The following is a 20772-nucleotide window of genomic DNA, read 5'->3' on the forward strand; positions in this document are numbered from 1 at the left end:
AGTCTTTTTGTTTAAAAAGAAAAATACAATTATGCCCCCATCATATCCGTGCAAATTGGGCAGCCATCATTAAATGACCACTTACTGTAGTCTTCAGCATCAGGAGACATGCTGCTAAAGCAAAGACGTGAGCTGCATTGACCGACATCCTGACTGTCTCCAGGCGCTTTCCTCTGAAACTTTACTTGCTGGAGAATATCCAACTGAACCCAGAAGTCATTTTCTGTAGCGTATGTGCATCCAGGTTGGCCTTTGATGGATGATTCTGCTACTTAAAGAAGTTGTGGTCTGGAGAAGTAGGATTTTTTGCAGTTACTTTCCCAACACTGGTTGTAACAGCAGCGACAGATTTTTGACATCTGAACTTGTGACTTCCTGAAATTGTGTCTTGATGGTTTGTAGCCAGAAAGACTTTCTGCCATTGTAGAAACTGATTCTCATACTGCTAACTAAATCATTTATTACCACGTACCTGAGTAAAAAAGTTCTCTCACACCAGAGTTGTTGCTAAGTCCTCATCATGACAGTGAAGGTGTTTAGCCAACTAAGTAGATAACTGGCAGTCTGCTTGTCTGTTACTTGATGTAGTTAAGCCTAAGCAGATGCAAGGTAGAGCCAGTCTGTTGTGTGTGTGCTCTTTGCTTGGGTGGAGGAAAAATTAGAAGACAGTTTAAAGGTGTTTGATGGTTGCTGGCAGCTGATACCAGCCTTGATATATCTGTCAGCTGCGACTTGCTTTTGTGTGCCAATAAAGACTGTGAGCTGAAACTTGTAGGCGATGAGCCCATTTGTCGAAGGCTTTTTTTTACATTTTGCAAAGGAATGTGCCTTGGTACTTTTTGGTTATAACTTTTTGATCACAAGTCTAACTTCCAAAGAGCACCTGTTTTTTGAGTCCATGCTGCTTGTAATCTTTCGACAGGCCTCAACAGATTTGAATTTTCGTCACTGTGAATAAACCTTACCTTCACCTGAGAGAACAAATGCATTGAGGTTTCTGCAAGAGGCTTAATTTATATCTAATCTTTATAATATGCAGTTTAAACAGTTTTTCACAAGCTGACAGAGAGAGACCAGTGTGTCATAATTCCCAGAAGTCAAATGACTGGGTTGGTTTTCAGCGGCTGAGTTTAGCCTTGTTCTTTTTGGAGGTTTTCCCATGTTAATATAACAGAAACACAAGACTGTACAGGGCTGGTTGGCTTCAGGAGGCTGAGTGTAAAGAGGTCAGAGACAGACTGAGGATTGTTTTAAAAACCCTCCTGGATGAAGAGTTCAGGAGCTCAGAGGCTTCAAAAGAGTTCTGTAAGCCAGGATTCTCAGCCCATGGACATGGAGTCAGTGTGTCTCTGGTGTTGATCGATAACTTCATATTACTGACATTCAACAACTTGACATTCTTTTTAATTTGTTGGACTCTCTTCAAGTTGTCTGACTGAGAACTTTACATTCAATATTCACCGTTTATGTTGTATATATTGAGGATACGAATGAACAATGGCACCAAAGGATATAGAATAAAGCAAAAATGAACCATAATGTAACTTCAGATCATTGACACTGCATTTAGTTTAGTGTGTGTGTGTGTGTGTGTGTGTGTAGCGTGTGTGTCCTCGGTACCTTTGTCGCTGAAGTCGTCGACCAGGATGACCTCTGCTATGAGCTGTGGAGGAGAGCGGTTGAGCACGCTGTGAACGGTCCTCAGCAGCGACGACCAGCCCTCGTTGTGGAACGGGATGATGATGCTGGTGTTGGGCAGCTTCTCTGCGTACAGCTTCTGTTTGCAGCTACACACAGAAATACAGCCCTTAGTACCAACCCTGTTCTTGTTTTCATTTTCTCTGTTATTGATGGAAGGATGAAAGCGTCTAATTCACATCCATCATTTCCTTGTTTTGGTCTCACTCTCGTCTCCTCAGCAGATCTCGGGTCACTGAGGTCACGTATGGATTCGGTGCTCGGATGCATTTTGTTTGTGCCGACTGGAGGACACATCTTCTCTGAAACCATTAATCAACCCATTTTCTATCATTTGTTGCTACAGTGAAAATTGTATTTACTTGCCTCTCAGAGAGAAATAAAAACAATTTAAAAACCCAATTACATTTCATACTCGCATGCACATAAATCATTGGCTCAAACTGTCTCCTTGTGTGTTGTTTTATGCACAGATGATCATTTTCTCGGGGAAAACAAACTGTTTTGTCAGCCAAGAATTTTAGTTGACGTTAAAAAGAACGGTGTAAAACCACATGAGGGCAATCATCTGTCGAAAAAACAAATCTTTGCTGGCTGCTGGCAGGACAGTAGTGTTAGTCAGTGCTTTTCAAAACCATTACAACCGCCATTAAAGAATCAGTTATATGGGTGTTAGGAGATATTACACAAAACATAGTGCACAAACAGTTACATTACCATGTTTTCTGATGACACAGCTATACTTGTTGGCAACCGATGCCTAGAAGCCCAGCTCCTTCCCCCAGCAGGGCGAGAGCTGAGCAGGTAATAATGCACAAAGTACTTCTGAGTTCATTTTGATTCTCGGATACAATGGGCTCATCGTGTGGAGAACGTTATTTCCAGAATCAATTAGCGTCTGTGTTTTCTGCAAATGCCCAGGGTCCTCTGAGTGGATACAAGCTTTATGATGTTGTTTCTCAAGGCAGTCACTGAATCTGTTACTCAGAGCGGCGTCACAACATGTCTCGGTAACAGGTTTGTTTAAGTCAGACCACGACTCTGCTCCACGGCTGCCTCCATGTTCTGCTCCCGAGATGTGAAAGGAGACAGTGAGGAATCAAAGCCAAATGCCCAAGAAAAATTTCTCCAAAGGTAGATAATACTGGCTAATGTAATCTTTTCTGATGTGACATTGCTATGGTCAAGGTTTATGCAGATTCACACACAAAAATGACCCGGTTAGAAATCATGGTGTGGTTAAAATAATGGCTGGAGATCACTTTACTGTAATGCTGCCTTTACAGACCAGGAAAAGACAACAACACATCACGACATAACAATGTCCAGAGTCTAAGACATTATGTAGTCTCATGGCACAGTATTGATCCATATCATATATATTACCCAGCCCGAGAATAAGTACTTTCTTCCCGTCATCATGGTTAAATGAAAACAACATTGATATTTAACAGTCTGTTGAAGTCGGATGCTTTGTTCCACCATCCTTCCACCACAATCTCCTCCTCGTGTGGACTGACAATATACAATACAATAATAGCAGTTGCAAAACTTAAAATACTAAAAAAAATATACATATATAATTTGAGCAAGGAGCATAAAACTGCTTGCAATACACAAAGACAGAACACAAAAAACACAATCACAGCTAAAAAAACAAGAGCACAACACAAATACACATACTGAAAACAAACAAACTGGTCCAATAATAGACCCTTGAAGTATGCCATCTGTTGTCTGTGCCTTTAATTCTGAAGGCTGCAGAAGGTCTTTGTCCATTTTTTTTGAGATTACAGTGTTTAAATGTTCCTTTATTGATCCCTCTTGGGAAATAAAAATGTGCAGGTAACACAGCAGTAAGTAGCAGCACAGCAGCAGCGTAAGTCTCTAAAGATAGAGACAATAACAGAGAGATACTGGAAAGAATAAAATAACAATGTGGATACAAACTGTAATAAAAAAAACTGTTATAATGCAGATAAACATCCTATGTACAGTAATTGTCCTTGTATGAACATGACGTAATGTCTTTTCATCAAACTGCTGTTATGGAAGTTGCTATTCTTGAGAAAACGGTCTCTTTTACTCAAAACAGGACTTCCGCAGTTTCTATTTGGACAAAAAGAAGCAGTAACTTATAATAATTCCTCCCACGGCCGCTGAATGGAGCTCAGTGCAGCTGCATGCAGTGATACCTCTGGCATGTTCGTCCTGCACCACAGACGGCTTTAATTTGATTATTTGCAGCACATACAGCTGTTATCAGCCGCAGACACGTGCTCCGATGGCAGGTTACAGCGATCACCTTGTACAGGATCGTCGTAGCATGCGGGCGGGAGCCTTGCAGAGGAGCTAATCACTGGAAGAGAGTCATGTTCCCTCACTGATGGTGGGAGACAGAGGGAGAGAGAGAGGGAGAGAGGGACAGAGGGAGAGAGAGCGCGTGCAGTGAACTGTGTCAGTCGATCAATGTCTGTGTTGAACATCAGCCGCCGTGTTATTCATTCAAATATGAACGCTGGCAGACAGGCAGCAGAGTGATCGACAGGCAGTCGGCTGGTTACTCTTAACAAACCCTGTCCAATTCCACAGGGGATGCAGGTGTGGGTCTGTGTGTGTGTGTGTGTGTGTGTGTGTGTTTGCTCCAATTAAATCTTGTCAGTGTGCAAAAATCGAATGTGTCAGTCGCAGGTCTGGGACTGGTTTCCTCTGAGGCACAGACAACATGCCAATCATCAAGAAGCAGTCGCTGCCCACTGGGAGCACCGGGTGAAGGAAGTCATGGCGGAGGGGGGGGCAGCCTCTGGTCAGCAGGGAGTGCAAATGTGTCCGTCTGATTGGTCGCAGCAGGGCGACAGGTGTCTGGCAGTGACGGGGCGACATCAGTCCTCAGCATCGTTTGTTTATTTCGCCTATTTACATGCTAATAATTCAATTACAGCCACACTAGAACATGACTGTGATTACAGCGCCTGTCATGTCAACATGTCAGCTGTCACACTTAAACACAGCAGATGAGAGCGCAGACATGTCAGTTATTTCCTTATGCTCTTGTATGCATATTGGAAGAACCTGGCAAAAGATGGCCGTGGCACCAGATAAAAAAAAAAAAACCTGGTCAACGAGGGCCTGTTTTTATAAACTATGAATAAAAGAATCGGCCCTCCTGGGGACAGAGAGGCACACAGGAAGCTGCTTTCCACATGAAAGAGAAGGGAAGGTCAAGTGTCACAGAAAGTTCTTGTAAGGATGAAGAAAAGCTGTGATTAAAGGCCTTCTGCAGTGTCATCCTGAAATTGGAAAGGCGTGCACGGTTCACAGGAGTCTGGACAGGCGCTGGTTTCTGACAGTGAAATTTTAAAACTTAAAAAAAAGTTGAGGCTGATGGTTGCAGCAGCAGTATTGCTCAACAAATACCGAACAAAACTTTGTGTCTGTGACCTGCTGCTACCACCAATATGAAGACACAGAGACTCACAACTTCAGCTTCTCACTGAGTGAAGTTACAGTATTTACCACCAGATCAGCTTTAATCATAACTCTGAATATTACAGAGTTGATTGCAGGGATTGAAATGATTCAAGACACATTTGTGCAACTTCTATTATACCTACTCCTCCCACTACTACTACTTCTGCTACTTTCAACATGTGTCTCATCTTGGCATCTCTGGCAGAAGACTAATAGACACATCATGAGTGAAAAATGTGAATGAACATCTCTGAATTAAAACGTTGCATTCTTGAAATTCTACCAGAATAATACAAATGTCTGTTGAAATGTAACTCTATCATCAAGTCAATGCTTTCAGTGTTGACTGGACATCACCCAAGAAGTTTCTGACATTATTAGGAATTGGTTATGTGTAAGTACAAACACACACACACACACACACACAGAGACAGACACACACACAGGACTCACTTTGGATGGCGGATGTCAGGGAGGGAGCGGTTGAGGGAGATCCGGTTGCTGATGTAAATGTTGAAGCCGTTCTCCCTGTAGGCCTGATCCACCCGGTCCGTTTCTGTCAGAGGGAACGGCTTCCCCTGCTCACCGTTACCTGCGTCAAACACACACATACTGAGGTCTGTAAGAAACACTAAGTCTGCATCTCCTTAATGTTTGAATCAGCATTTTTTTTTTTTGTCAAAAACATTGTTCCAAGATGTCGCTTGGCGTGCAAAAGTATACTCCAAAGTTAGGTACAGTGGGGGAAATAGGATTGGAGCCTGGTGAGGCTTGCTCAAAGATACTGCATGTACAGTACATTATAGTAGAACAATCTGTTCCGGGCCAACTAGAAAGCTATGTATATGGGATGAACCAGGCAGTCTACAGGCTGTTTGAGTCTGTGTTTTGGCATTTATAAGTGTGAATAACTAGATATTTTTAAGGAGACCTCTTAGCCCATATTTTGGATGGGTAGGCGGACCATCTACAACCGTGTTTGCAACAACAAAACCAGGTGTTTTCATTGAGAACTTTTGAACAGCCAAGTTTGTGGCGACTGAAACAGACATTTTAAGCCAAAACATGATGTTTTCCGAACCCTAACCGAACGGTCGTGGTGCCTAAACTCACCAAATGAACGTAAAGTTAAACTTATCAATGCTTTTTCAGAACGTACTTTAATAACAATTATCCAGGGCTGTATAAAGAACAATGGGCTGATGATTTGTGAACTGAACCAGAACTGCATTCATTCAGCATGATGACATATGAATGCAGTATTAATGCAGCATATAATTTGAAATGAAAAGATCCCTTTGTCCCAAGCTGATCTATTTTACAAATCTACTGTTTGACTGAATATAGAAAATAGAAAATGAGCTCCACTGTGTTTGCTGCTGCCCTTTTTTACTGGGAATATTGTTTAGTGAGCTAAAAAAAAAAAAAAAAAACAGATATCGATTGTGTAAATATGGATGCTACACAAATATTGAGTCAGCTGTTCACACATGAAGAAGAAATGATTAGCTTGCTACTTGAGAGGAAAAAAAAACTCTTATCAGTATAAATGTTGGTTATGCAGCAGTTTTTTTCAGCAAACAAATCATTTTAAACTCATATGTTACTGCATATTTGTATGGTGTGATATAATATATTAGGTGGAAGCACACAGAAGTAGTTTATAATGTGGTAATCTTACTTTAAGCTTCACCTGACGGATTTGTTCGCTTCCATGTATGACACCCGATCACAGAAAAAAAATAATAAATCTGAGCTCATTTCAGGAAAGTGCATCAAATAAGACCGTGGTGCATGTTTCATTAGCCCCTCACCAATCCACTCCACACAAACACACACAGATGAGTACGTGAGGCTGATCTATAGTCAAAGGAGAGCCTCAAATTAAAGTGAGCTGCCTTGTTCCATTAGGCAGAAATGATCCGTCTATATTCCTGAAGGTAATAACTGTGGAGAATAACTCCTCACTTTAATGGCTCATTTCAGAGATAAACTCTTCGACTTAATGTTGTACCTTTTTTTTTTTTTCCTGCATAATAAACCAGTTGTATAGATCAACTTAAATTATGTTTTCTAACCCTCCTCAGGCAAATATGAACCAAACATTTTTTTTTTTAAAAATGGCTCACACGATTCATTCTGACTGAATTACAGATGTCCTCAGTGAATTAAGTGACATCTGTAATCCCTCTCTGAAAACACACATTTTCTTCACTGCTGGAGCTCTCATCATTTTGGACTGTGTACACATATTTTACATGAGCACATATTTCAACCCCTCATCAGTTTTGGGATGCACTGAGGTCTGAATGCAGCTCTGAAGCAGTGGGGGTCGCATGTGCTGACTATTTTTTCAGAGATTTGGGCACTGAGACCGACTCCCACACTCTGTTTATGCACTTAAGCCATTTAAACTCAGTCTGCTAAAACATTCAAACACAAGCTGTGTCTCAAATTCATTTGACGTGTTTCTCAGCAGGTTTTGAGTGTGAAGTGTTTTCTGATTAATGTCTAACGGCACAAGTGTGTCATTTTCTGTTATAAATCAAATGAAACACAGCTATTAAGCTACAAAGTGGGCGGTGACACTGGTTCAAGAAGTATTTTATTAGCATTTATCTGTTCTTTTCTATGTGATTGTCAGTGTCTCAGTGTACAAACACATGACTGTCCTGGACGATTCATCAGAACTTTTGGTTTATATCATGGCCACTGTTTTTTCAACTGTTTCTGAGAGATAATACTCTGCTGTCCTTAATTTAGCAGGGCAAATGTCCAGTTTCAGTGGTTCATGGTTTAGGTTTACTGTCATATACACTACATTTAAATGTAATAAAATACATGCCCTGGCTAACTCAGCTTTTAATATTATATGTATTTAAATAAAAAAAAACAACCAAAAAAAACAAAGCTAGAACCACATCACCACAACTTCATAATTCCTTTTACTGTTGGACATTTGTGTAAAAAAAAAAAACATGGACAAAAATGTGTTTTGGGAGGTCAGGGTGACCTTTGACCTTTGGCCACCCGATTTTAGTCAGCTCATTCTTGAGTCATCGTGGGTGTTTGTATCAAAGTCCCTCAGGGCATTCTTGAGATATAACATTCACAATAATGGGACAGGCAGATGGACATTCAACCCGACAATATAATGCCTCTGGCCACGGCTCACAGGCGTGGAGGCATACATATAAAAAATAAGAAATCAATAAATCACTTTGCTTTTTATGTAAGGGACTGCCTGGGGGTAAAAACTGTAAAACGTTTGAGGCGGCTGGTCGAGGTTGTGATGGTCTGTTAGTGTTTGCCTGAGGTTAGGAGTGTGAACATTATTATCATCTTTTCTACTGGTGACTCAGCAGGGCAGTCCTTCACATTCACATGGTAGAAATGCTTTATTTGCAAGTCACCTATCTGTGAGTCACCTATCACTGTCAGCTGACAAGATGAATGGGACACTCACTTCTGGAACAAGTGGAGCCTTAAATAGCTCCTCTTGTTTCGCAACAATACTCTCCAAATTTGGTTCCCTCAGTAGTGCTCAAAAAATAAAAAAAATTCTGTATGATCTTGTGGAGCAGCACAATCACCTGAACTAACATAGATCTTCTTATTATTTCCTGCCAGTGACAGGTATGTTGAACCTTTACGTTTAGATTTTTGTTGAGACAATGCTGGGGTTAATGTCTAGTGAGATTTAGACTAAAAAACACAGGTTTAGGAAAACTGTGTCTCAAACAGGGTTTTTGGTTAGGGTTAGGGTTTCTGCATTTCTTGATGTCACAGTTTTGTTTCTTTAGGTTCAATTTTCTCTTCTCGCCGTGGCCATGCTCTGGTTAGGTTTAGGCACAGAACACATTTAGTTTCAGGTTTCAGAAAACATCACATTTTGGTTTTGTCACGACAGACACCACTGTAGACGGCCTGACGTCCCGAGCAAAACTCCATCCAACTCCATCACTGTCTCTTCCACCTCCCCACATGAAAGTTTTGTATATATCAACACTGTATGCAGCCTATGACACGTACACACGTTGACGTATCTGTCGCTTGCTAACTTTTTCTCCTGGCCACCTTCCAACACTTTCTTCACCATCTTAGATGCCAACTGCGCAACGTCAGTCTGTCTTTGAAGATGTGATATGTATGATAGCCATTCAACATGTCCACGTTTTGCAGAAACAAACAATAGCAGCATTTATTATGACAACTGGGCTGTTTAGAGTCTCAAACCCCACTACTGCTACTCTCTCACAAATCAGCTCAATTTCCACTTAAGTACAACCTAATACCAAACAAAAGCCTGTTAAATCTGTTGCATTTGTAGTAAAAAGGCAGAGGTATGTTTCTCATTCGAGGCCTGGGGCTGAATCAATACTTATTGTAGAAGATTAACTGTGTTTAATTATGAACTCAGAACTGTACACAGAGAATTGATCCACACTGCCTCAGAGAGAGAGATAGAGAGAGAAATCCACTTGGTAGGAATGAAGAAACCAAGAAAATACAAGGCTGAACTGCAGTGTGTGTGTGTGTGTGTGTGTGTGTGTGTGTGTGTGTGTGTGTGTGTGTGTGTGTGTGTGTGTGTGTGTGTGATCAAACGCTGGCCAAACAAAACAGCAGCATCAGCAGAGAGTTGGTACGAACCTGAGCGAGCAGCATCCCTCCTCATCGCCTCGTAGTCGTGCCAGTCTGTCCGCCGCACGCCGTCCGGACCCACCTGGGCGACCTTCCTCATCTGGTTCAACCCCTGCAGGAGACAAACAAACAAACAAACAAAAAATACAAACCATTAAGGCTTCCATCATGTCTTTATAACGGCTGTTGACTGTCAGTTTGTGGAAATATACCATCGATCAAACACTCCAAAGTTTAGTCAGATAACACGAAAGCTCTCCATCACATTATCTGGATGTTAAGGTGTCAGAGCAGGAGAAGCACTGAAGAAAACTTGAAGTAATGATGGAAATTAAGAACGTTATTCTTTTATATTACAGTTCTGAGTTATCTTGTCATGTTTCCTTGGAAAAGAAACGGCCTGATTCCAGGTAGTAAAATAAAATAAAAAATATACTGTCACTGTCTTTAATATTAAAAAGCATCAATACAGGAAGACACCTGGATAATATAAACTTTATCCATGAGTATCATCTATTCAAAATGTTTAATTCAAACGCCTGGATAAAAGATACAGCTCACAGTTGTAGATTAAAAAAAAAAAAAAAAAAAAAAAAAAAAAAAAAATCATCTTCCTCCTTACTGTCAGTCAAAATCTGCAGGAGTGTCAGTTTTCTTCCAGAAGTGTGCAGCTGACAGCCGGGATACACACACATTTTATTTGTATGACATCTAGAAAATGACATTCAGTTTCACTGCTGTTAAGCACACACACACACACACACACACACACACACACACACACACACACACACACCCTCATCACCACGAGCTATTATTCTCTGCTCAGCATTAAAATGCAAAAAGCAGCCATTTATGAAATTCTCTGTGCTTGGAAATGACTTTCAGTGACTCAAGATATTATAGGATCGCTGCACAACGGTAAATTAATTAGCTCCATGGGAGGATACAATTAGTGGAATGTTGTTAATACAAATGACACGTCTGACTGCACGGAATGCTATTAACCAGGCCGTTAGCTGATACCACAGTACAGTCAAACAAACCACCGTGGCGAGCGACGGAAATGTCCGTGTTCATGTGAGTGCATTCGTTCCTGCAGGAGCTGCTTCCAGCCTGTGTGACATTTCAGATATCAATCCATTCAGTTCTGTATGAAACCAGAGTAAGATACTGTGTCAACAGCCCATATTACATTCTAATTGTATACAGTACATACTATGTTAATCGTAATATTATACTGGTGTGTGAGGGGGCTTCCAATCAGCACAATCCCGTTTTAATGGTTAATACACTGCACAATTCTTAAGTGTTAGATAGAAACAATGAAGTCAGTGGTGCAAGTTACTAAATCAATTTACTTTCAGGCACTTTTACTTTACTTGAGGATTTCCAACAGCTTATTCAGTGACCTAAAGCTTCAAACTCTGATGCTCTACATACTGTTATTGTCGGTTTTGCACATGAAGGGGTTTTATGATCAAGATAGCATTTTTTCGACTGTTATCAACATTATCAAACTGCCGTGGTTTGGTTAGGGCTAAGGCACAAAAAATACTTGGTAAGGTTTAGAAAATGATCAAAAACAGCGCTCAGTCTCGTGACTACATATGACATTACTCACGACACGACACATAAGTAAGCTACTTTCCTCAATTATACATTACATCATTTATATAAGATATATCTTGACTTCAACAATTTGCTCTCAATTATGAGCACAAATAAGAGGCAAACCTTAAAGGCCAATTCGAGTGTAAGATGTATTTTGTGATTAAAACATGTCAGAGTCATCCTTCTCTCCTCTTTTTGCTTCATATTTCCTCTCAGCGTGTCACACTGGATCTGACATTAAGCGAGAGTCCTTCTGTGTATTTCCGAGAAAAAGGAAGTGACTGTGCCAGCAGATGTAGAGGACCTTCCAGGGAACAAACAGCCGGGGGAATTTAACTCCCAGAAAAGCTGTCGTAATCACTCACCACTAATATGCACGAAATGAGACTGGACACCACATTAACCCAGCATTCTAGTGGAACATCCATTTCCTCCCCACCATAGAGGCACATTCATTTTCATTCAATTCATTTCACTCCAATTGAATTCAGTTCAGTTCAGCTCGAATTTCCTGTCATTCTGTGTCACAGCAGTGCACAGCTAAAGGGAAAAGTTTTTCTCTTGAGATTACAGTGGAAATCAAACGAGAGCTGATGAATATCAAGAAAATGCAGAACAAGAAATCCTGACGCTTTACAGACACACCTCACCTCACCTCTCTATTCTTATGTGTCACAATGCCTGGAAAATATATAAAAAGTCATTAAAATAAACTCATCATTCAGGTGTATCTTTTGTCAGACAGCAGCAGGGTGACCAGACTGTTGCTGGGGTCAGTGTTGTCTTTTAGTATCCTTTGGGCTCTTTGCAGACACCTCACTTCATCAATATCACTAATGCTCAGTAGATGGTACCACTGATGATCTGAGTGGTTTTAATCACACACTTCCTGTCCATGACTGTTTGTGATGTTTCAGATATTTCTTTACTAGGACAGACCATGATCGTTGATTCCCAGGAGCTTAAAACTGTCCACTGATGAAGACAGGTGGGTATTTGCCTCCTTTTTTTTAGTCAGAATCAACAATCAGCTCCATGGTTTTCCTGATGTTGACCAGTAGATTGTTCTCTGTGCATCACTTTGCTAGACTGACTCCCAAAATGAGCTCTCTGCACGATGATGGTGGTGTCGTCTGCAAATGTCCCAACAGAGTTATCGTAATGTCTTAATGAGTGCAGTCATGGGTGTACAGTATGAACAGGAGGGGGCTGAGCACACAGCCCTGGGGGGCTCTGGTGGTGAGCAGCTGAGTGAAGGAGGTGTGATTGCCAATCTGAACTGACTAGGGGTCTGTTTGTGAGGAAGTGAAGAAATATCCAGTTGCAGGGTGTTGTAATCAAGCCCAGAGTGCTAGTTTACCAATCAGTTTCATGGGGGAGAATTTCTCAAATGTGGAGCTGAATTCAACCAACAGTATTCTGATGCTAATGCAAAGTCTGAGTGGAGGGCAATGGATATGGCGACCTCACTAAACAAAAGTTACTTTACCCTTTCTCATCTGCTTAAACACTTGACACCAATCCAATTCAACAAGGCAGGTGCTTCATAAATTCAAATAAAAGAATAATTTTACACGTCTGTGGGCATGTGTTGTGTTGCCTCAACCAGATCAACAATACCCACCTCATAAATGGAGGTGTAAGTGGCACTTACATTATATAAAAGGTAAAAACAAACAGTCAACACAGCCATCTTTAGTCTTGTCTTTGTGCTTCCTCTGCCTCCCCGCTGTGTGCTCCTCTGCTTCCTTCCTAATGGCCATCATCACAGGACGAGACTTCACGCTGCCACAAACACATTTCTGCTCCGGGCACTTTTCTACTCCGTTTCCATCAATATTCAAGGTGCAACATAAACTAGCTAATAGGGCATGACAGGAGCTACACAGTCAGCCACGCAGCCCATGTTTTATCTCTATCAACTGTTCAATCATTAATTACAAAACAGTAAGTCAGATAAGTGACAGGCCTTGATGGAAATTAATATTTTTATCGGGCAAAACACTCAGCTCACGGCCAAGAGAGGGGGAAAGAGGAAGAGGGGGAGAGGGAAGTGGACAATCTCACCTGCGTGAGTGATCACTAATTAACTTTCATGTAGCCTGTTAATGGCCTATTCATCTGTTCATCTAATGTTTGCTGCTCACAAAGTATTTGTCCCTGGGTGGGGATAAGCATTATGAGTTACACAATGAAGTCACATTATGGATTTGTGAGTGTGTGTGTGTGTGTGTGTGTGTGTGTGTGTGTGTGTGTGTGTGTGTGTGTGTGTGTGTGTGTGTGTGTTATAAAGAAAGTGACATATTGCCAAAACACAGACTGGGTTTGTCTCTTTCAGCACCATGGACAGAGAAAGGACTAGTTTTACAACTCTGTGTCCTCCAGACAGGGATTGTCTGATCATAGTTTGTAACTCTTGGCTTGGCGGTGAGGGGGATCATGATTTTACATACTTCCAAAACATTTTGATGACAGCAGCTGGAATTAAAAAGGGAAGTGAACGATTTTGGAGAAAGATAATGGTTGGTGAGTCTCATTTCCAGGTCATCAAATATAAACGCTTTGAGTCACCAACTCAACAATGAGATTCAATAGTCAGTCTTTCTGTACTGGACAACAAAGCAAATTGCATTGATTACAAATCAGAAAGCAATTAAATTCTATAAACAAACATGAAAAAATAGAACTGGTATCCACAAGTGGAACTAGCCTAAATAACAAAGTAACATAAAGAAGTGTTAGCCAAGTGGGCTAAGCTAATAGTGTTAATAATAGGCTATTCACAAAAGTCCCTAAGCTAGATCTTAATGATTGAATCACATGCTGCATCAGTCACTCTCAGAAAGAGGATTTGCATCCAGTTAACATGGAAAACACCCGTTCCAGTAATGCCAAATATCACTTATTGAACTTTACTTAACATATCGTGTTAGCAGTATGTTCAGCATTCAGTGATTTTTCATTTTAAAAGGAGTCAGCCTGAGACATTATAAAGTCACCTAGAAGGGGTACTCTCAACCAACTGAGAAAGCCGACATTAGCTTTAAGCAAGCAAGCTTCAGCTGATAATATGAGCCGGTGAGAGTTTCCATTTCAGCTGACAATATTGGCAGGAGTTACCTACAAATCAGAATCCTGCTGAAGTTAATTCACCTGTGAAACTTTACAGGTGAAGCGACAGTAACTTGGTCTGGTGGAGCTGAGTGAACAATCAGCAACACTTCTACCCTGTTGCATGTTTTTCAACTTTTTTTAAGACCTCTTATTCTCAGCATGTCTGCCGGCCATTTTGTGCCATTTCTCACTGGCTTCTGAAAATGTCTTAACACCTCACACCTGACCGAACTTGAAAAGGTCTTTAACACCTCAGGAACCAATGAAAGCCACACTGAATTGAAATGCCATGCTAACCTCTGAGGCATCACCTTTTTTCTGAAAAGAGTCACCTTAGCCTGCTCTTTTCTCCAGTGGATGTACGACGGAACAAGGGAGAAAACTTTGTCTCCTGAGAAAAGAGAAAGTGCAAAAATGCCAGTGACCTCTGAGGTCTCACTTGTACCTTTTACATTTTCCATTCAAGCATTGTGGAGAAAGCTGAAGCCAGCTCAACACACTCGGCCTTTCTAAAGAAACACCACAGGGACAGTGATTCTATTGTTCTCTGTACTTTATCATATTTTGATGCATTTCTCACTGTTACGCTTTATCACAGAAGAGAGAGGAGAATGACCAAACTGCCAAGTCAGCAATTTATTTTAAATATTTAAACAAATGACGAAGTACAACACTGTACACGTTTGTGAAAGAGGAGCTGCACAGTCTATGTTGGTGTTAATAGTGTAAGCCACTGCTGACGCTATCTTCAGAGAAGTGTCCACAAAGTGAAGCAGTGATTTCCTCTCGGCCTTGACTTGACCTTACACAACGTCGTCTTGTATCAGTCGGAAGTGGCATTAATAATACCTGAGATCCTGTCGGTTCAACGTCCAGCAGGAAAGCATGCACGATGTATGCACTGACTGTGCAAGTCTAATGAATACTGTACACACATTTTTAGTACATCATAAAATTTATATTAAATATGGTGCAGACATTCATTATCACCTATCAATTTTTTATCATTGGCCCACGGGTCACACTATCCACTCTATGGACACTTTTTACAGAATCACATTTGAATTTCTTCATCTTTTTTTTTTTTTTTTTTTTAAATATGATTAATAATATTTTGCCATTTCATAGGTATGTTTTCCTGTTGCACTTTATCCATCATACATGACTTATCACCCTTTTATCTTGTGCTAAATGTCATGTGGATAAATACTTTTGACTTAGGGAACAACAATGTGCCTTTCCCTCATCAAGCCCTCATAATTAAACAATTAAATATGTTGTTTGCTCTTGGATCAGCACAGCGCCATCATTTGTCTGTTCCTTCTAAAATTGTTATAAATTGCTGGTTCATAAAAAAAGAGCATTGTGGTGTGAAAGGTTTGGTTAGGTTCAGACGCAGTAACGACAGGGTTAGGATTGAGCAGAGATCGTGGGCTCGTGTAGAATTAAATACTTAAATAAAAACATTGTGGTTAAAATGTTCATCAGCTCAGTTTCTCCTTTGCTCCTGTCATCATCACTATGGCGACTAAAGAGCTTTATCACATGAACAGGAACACAGTTTGTCCCTGCTACCTGCCGTCCGTTGAACTTTTTGGTTGCATTTGTGTGATAGAACACACTTATTGTTGTCGCTTTGGATGAAATCAGCTGCTGAAAAAATGGGAAAGGGGCAGTTTCTGAAACAACTGGAACCACCTACAGCACAAAAAAAACTGTTTCTTGTCATTTGCTGTGTTTACACTTAGATAATTTGGCTATTTATCATTTATGTTTCATTGCTCTATAATAAGAGAAGATGTGACACTGTTGCACAACTAATCAGAGACAGAAAGTTCAGATTGTGAGAGCTGCTTCATATCTTTTGATAAAAGCTGATGACTCAAAATCCAAAGTAGTTCCAAAGGCTGTTGCACCTCTGCATGGCAGGATTTCTTTCTTCTTTGCAGCACCAGCTCTGAAACAGACAACACTTTGTTTGTCTCCACCTGCTTTCCGATCAGTTATACTGAACAAAGAGGAGAGTGAACAAGGTGAGATAGAGGACTACTATTGGACTGGCTCTGTTTGGCATGGAGGAGAAGCCGGTATTACCAGAAAGTCTGATAAGAACAGAGAAGCCCATTCATTCTCGGAGGAGGATGAATCAGACCACCTTGGGTCAATACTTCCCTTTTCTGTTTCCTCTCCTCCTGGTGAGTGAGTAAAGGAAGTTTTTTCTGCTCTTTTTTCTTCCCCTTCCTGTTCTGTCAGATCATAGACGGATCCACCTCCAGCCCCAGAGACACAATTACCTGTCTTTTCTTTTCCACCTCATCCCCCAGCTTCTCCTCCTCCTCAAACTTCAGACACTTCACAGACAAGTCAATCTGTGCTGGAGGCCCACAAATCCCTGTCTGCCTCTTCTAAGAACAAGAAACTTCAGCCAGCACTAACTGACCCACTCCTGCTTCAGTTCAGTGAGAGGCCAGGCCAGAGAGAAGTTTCAGGACAATTCATTAATATTCATTCACAACTCTGGCCAGAAATGTTCTGTTTTGCTGTGTAGAAAATCAGAAGAAGATTGATTCATTGATTGTATCTTTTTGCCAAGAGATGGCAGCAGAAATCCACAGAAGCTGACATACACAATATATTTTTAAAAGTTGCTATGTTAACAATTGTCAGCAAACAATTTTCTGCTTCCATTAAAGTCAGTCCCTACGATGTGTCTCACCTAAATCTGTTTCATTGCATTTAGATCTTGCTGCACCTTTTCATACAAATTACCATGTGATCTTAATCGAAACATCTTTGGCACTGGGCTGGTAGTTGGGGTACAGTTTCAGATTGTTTTTTTATGGTATTTCTCTACAAATGTGTGGCCATTGATGATTTCAGACCCTTCACCTTTTGTTCCTAAGGAGTACCTCAGGGCTCAGTCCTCCTCCCTTTTTTATTCCCTAACTATATGATACCTCTCAGTCAAATCATTTTAAAGGTAACAACATGAGTTTCCATTTTTACACAGATGACTACCAGATCTATTTCTGATCTGAATCCAACAACATAACACAAATTAATATGATAACTGATTCTGCTAAAGTCAGAAGGAATTATCGTAGGTCCAGACCTCTCCAGTGATTCTGATCTCACTGAGGGTCTCTGTCCAGTTTCATTGAGTCACAGGGTAGAAATTTCAGTATTGTCTTCAGTCAAACATTTTGTGTGTGGAAACTGTCAAAGATGCTTTCTGTATATATTGCTTAGATTATTGTAACTGACTGTATTCTCCTGTCACTTAATACATCATTTCTGAACTTCAGCTAGTTAAAGTTTCTGCAGTAAGACTATACGTGCCTCTCCTCTAAAGCTCCTCCAGCATTTAACTGTTAGATATAAGAAAACAGGGGAGACTGAGCCTTTGGAGTCAAGTCCCAATAACTGTGGACTGCCCAGTCTCCAGGAAAAAATGTGCAGTATCCCACATTCTCAGTACATGTTAACTATATGACTTTCATATGAGAAGGTGGAGGACAAGTGTGAAAACACAGGATATTTTTGAGGACACCCCGGGACAACTTCCAGCTGTGTTTCTGGTGACAGAACCAGTCATTTTTAACGAGACCTCTGGACATCCCCAGCCTCACCTGTGGCAGCCAAGACACAGTCTTTTTTTTTTTTTTTTTAACCCAAATGAAATGGTTTTGTGCTTTTACCTAACCAGGACATACACACAGCATTGTGACAAGAGAAAAATACAAATTGAACCTAAAAAAAGGTAGTTTTTGTCACATGTCACAACATAAAGAAAGGTCAAAATCTTTATCTTTTTTAGCTTCAGCAGAAATGTACTTTGCCAACAGTTGGTCTGGTAACTGGGTTGACTGTAGAACTGGTCAGTCCTGCACATTTTTATCTGTTTTTAATGTTTTAGTAAATCATGTATTGCTGGTTTATCACTGTACACATTCTAATGATGTAATCTGTCAATGCTTCTCTTTTTTCTGTCTTTGTAAAGCACTTGTTTATGAAAATTGCTACATAAAGTTGTAATTATTATTTTCATTACTAAACGTTCTACTAGGCAGAGCAATTATATCATCCCACTTGACTCATTAAACATACATACTGAGTCAGCTTCTGTGGATTTCTTCTGCCATAATGTTGGACGGCACCTTCAGAGAAGCAGCACATATGAACGCTCTTCTGGGCTAAACTGCCCTGTTCTGTTGTAGGTGCAAATCCCTCGAGACATCTGCTCTCCATCCTGTCTGAGCCAGAAATGAGCTTGAGGCGGAGGACCTCCAGCCGGATGCTCCTGCAGCGAGGCACTCTAAACCCCCCTCAATGAGGAGCTCAGTGAGGCCACTGCACAGTCCATTATCTCCCAAAAGGAGTCATTATCAGGAGTCCCGCTGAGAGGGAGAGGGCAGGCAGAGAACCGGAGAGAGGCCTGGACTGGTGGAGTCCTCCGCCTCCTGCGCTCTCACACTCTCTGCTCACAGACTGATGGATCGTGATGTGGACACTGGTATTACAAAATGTTTGGACCACCTGCTGCTTCCATGAAACAGCTAGAGATATGTCCGGACGTCAAGCCAAGTCAGTTTTATTTATGCATCCCAGAATCACAAACCAGAATGCACCTCAAGGGGTTCTGCAATCTGTGCAGCAAACAACACCCTCCATCTGTGGACCTGTAGTTTAGACAAAGAGGGTGTCGAGATGAAGGATCCTGCTCCCTTTAAGTTCAACTATTAAATCACAGTAATGAGCTCAAGGATGCAACACAAGGACGTTACAGGGTGTGTTGTTGTTGTTGCTGTTGTTATTCTTCCTTAATAACAGCAACAGCAATGACAAAGTGCCACGAGGCAGTCGAAGTGCAGCTGTTCTGTTGAATAAAGGTGCCGCACCTACTGGCTTTTTTTTTTTTTTTGGCAGCACTTCTAGCAAAAGTTTTAACTTCCCAGAAAATGTCACATCCAGCTCTGTTCTTCATCTCATTCTGTCAATTACAAGAGAGTCAGAGGTTTCATGTTTCTGTACAAACAAGGACAGATAGAGAGGAACACATTGTTGGAAAATGTGAATTGTGGTGTTCATGTCATGGTCCTGTCATTTCAGTGTCATTTTTATTTATGTCTTGTGTATTTTCTGGGTCTTTTTTATGGTGTCTTCTGTTGTTTCCCTGCGCACCTCACCAGCCTGATTTTCCCTTCACAGCTGTCTAACATCTGTCTTATTAGTCCTTCCTTGTTACAAGTGTCTTTCCCAGCCAATCATCTCCTTCCCCACCGCCTGTTTCCCCCACTCATTGCCCTCACCTTTGTTTCTCCACCTCTTTCCACCTGCACCTCACCCCTCGTCAGTTTATTCTGTACCCAGTCATCTGTTGTGTCGCTGTGATCCAGGATAAAACTTCATTCATTGCACTTCCTGCCTGCCGTCTGCTGCATTTTTGTCCAATTCTTCAGCTCCAGGATGGCAGGTTAACATGCTCAGTACAGTTCAGATCAGATTTTCACTACATTATCATAACGGCTAAACACTTTTACAATTACGCTATTTTCACTATCGCTAGAGATTTTTTTAAAATGTCAGTCAAATTGATATTTGTTGACTGTATTTTGTGCCCCTCTTTTTGGCAAATAGGAGTGTAAGGACATGGAGAGAGAGACTGTAATCATGACGGATAAAAAATGTAATAAAAAAAGCATTAAAGAGAACAAGTACACTTAATGAATTATGGAGAGGCAACCACATGAGCTGATAGAGGAACAAGGTCTAACATCTGCACTGGACCACTGTCAAATATCTGTGTACGGCCGCAACCCAACTTTCAACACCGTGAATTTACCTCGAGGCTAGTCTGCCTGATATTCAATAAGTATATTATAATTTGTATCTGTTGACACAAAAATGAACTGGCACACAAATGAAAGGCAAAGAAGACAGTCAAGGACACACTCACCGAGCAGCACACTCCAAGAGGACAAACACACAGTCGGATGTGTTTGTGCACAAATAAAAAGAAAGGACCGCACTGACACACACTGAGGAGGGCGAGCTGCACACAAACACCTCCAGCTGAAAGCAGTCCTGCTATCACCTGCTGACAGGCTGCACTGAGCGCCCAAACAGCTTAAAGGTTATTAATAACACTTGTTGGCGGATACGAAGCAGAAACATGCAAATATCTGAATTTACACTCAAATCACTGCAGCTGAACACTTTGATACACATGCCCAC

General features: G+C 41.0%; 1 protein-coding gene across 1 annotated transcript in view; it reads right to left on the reverse strand.

Annotated features, from left to right (window-relative positions):
* The window catches only part of LOC119031704 (polypeptide N-acetylgalactosaminyltransferase 10-like), a 70257-nt gene that overhangs the window by 40864 nt on the left and 8621 nt on the right, over nucleotides 1-20772 (reverse strand). The window contains exons 2-4 of the mRNA XM_037120345.1: nucleotides 9820-9922; nucleotides 5623-5761; nucleotides 1621-1787 (exon numbers count right to left, since the gene is read on the reverse strand). Coding sequence (XP_036976240.1) covers nucleotides 1621-1787; nucleotides 5623-5761; nucleotides 9820-9922 — 409 coding nt within the window. The remainder of the gene's footprint in view (nucleotides 1-1620; nucleotides 1788-5622; nucleotides 5762-9819; nucleotides 9923-20772) is intronic.

Source organism: Acanthopagrus latus, chromosome 13, assembly GCF_904848185.1.
Source record: "Acanthopagrus latus isolate v.2019 chromosome 13, fAcaLat1.1, whole genome shotgun sequence".
NCBI lineage: Eukaryota > Metazoa > Chordata > Actinopteri > Spariformes > Sparidae > Acanthopagrus > Acanthopagrus latus.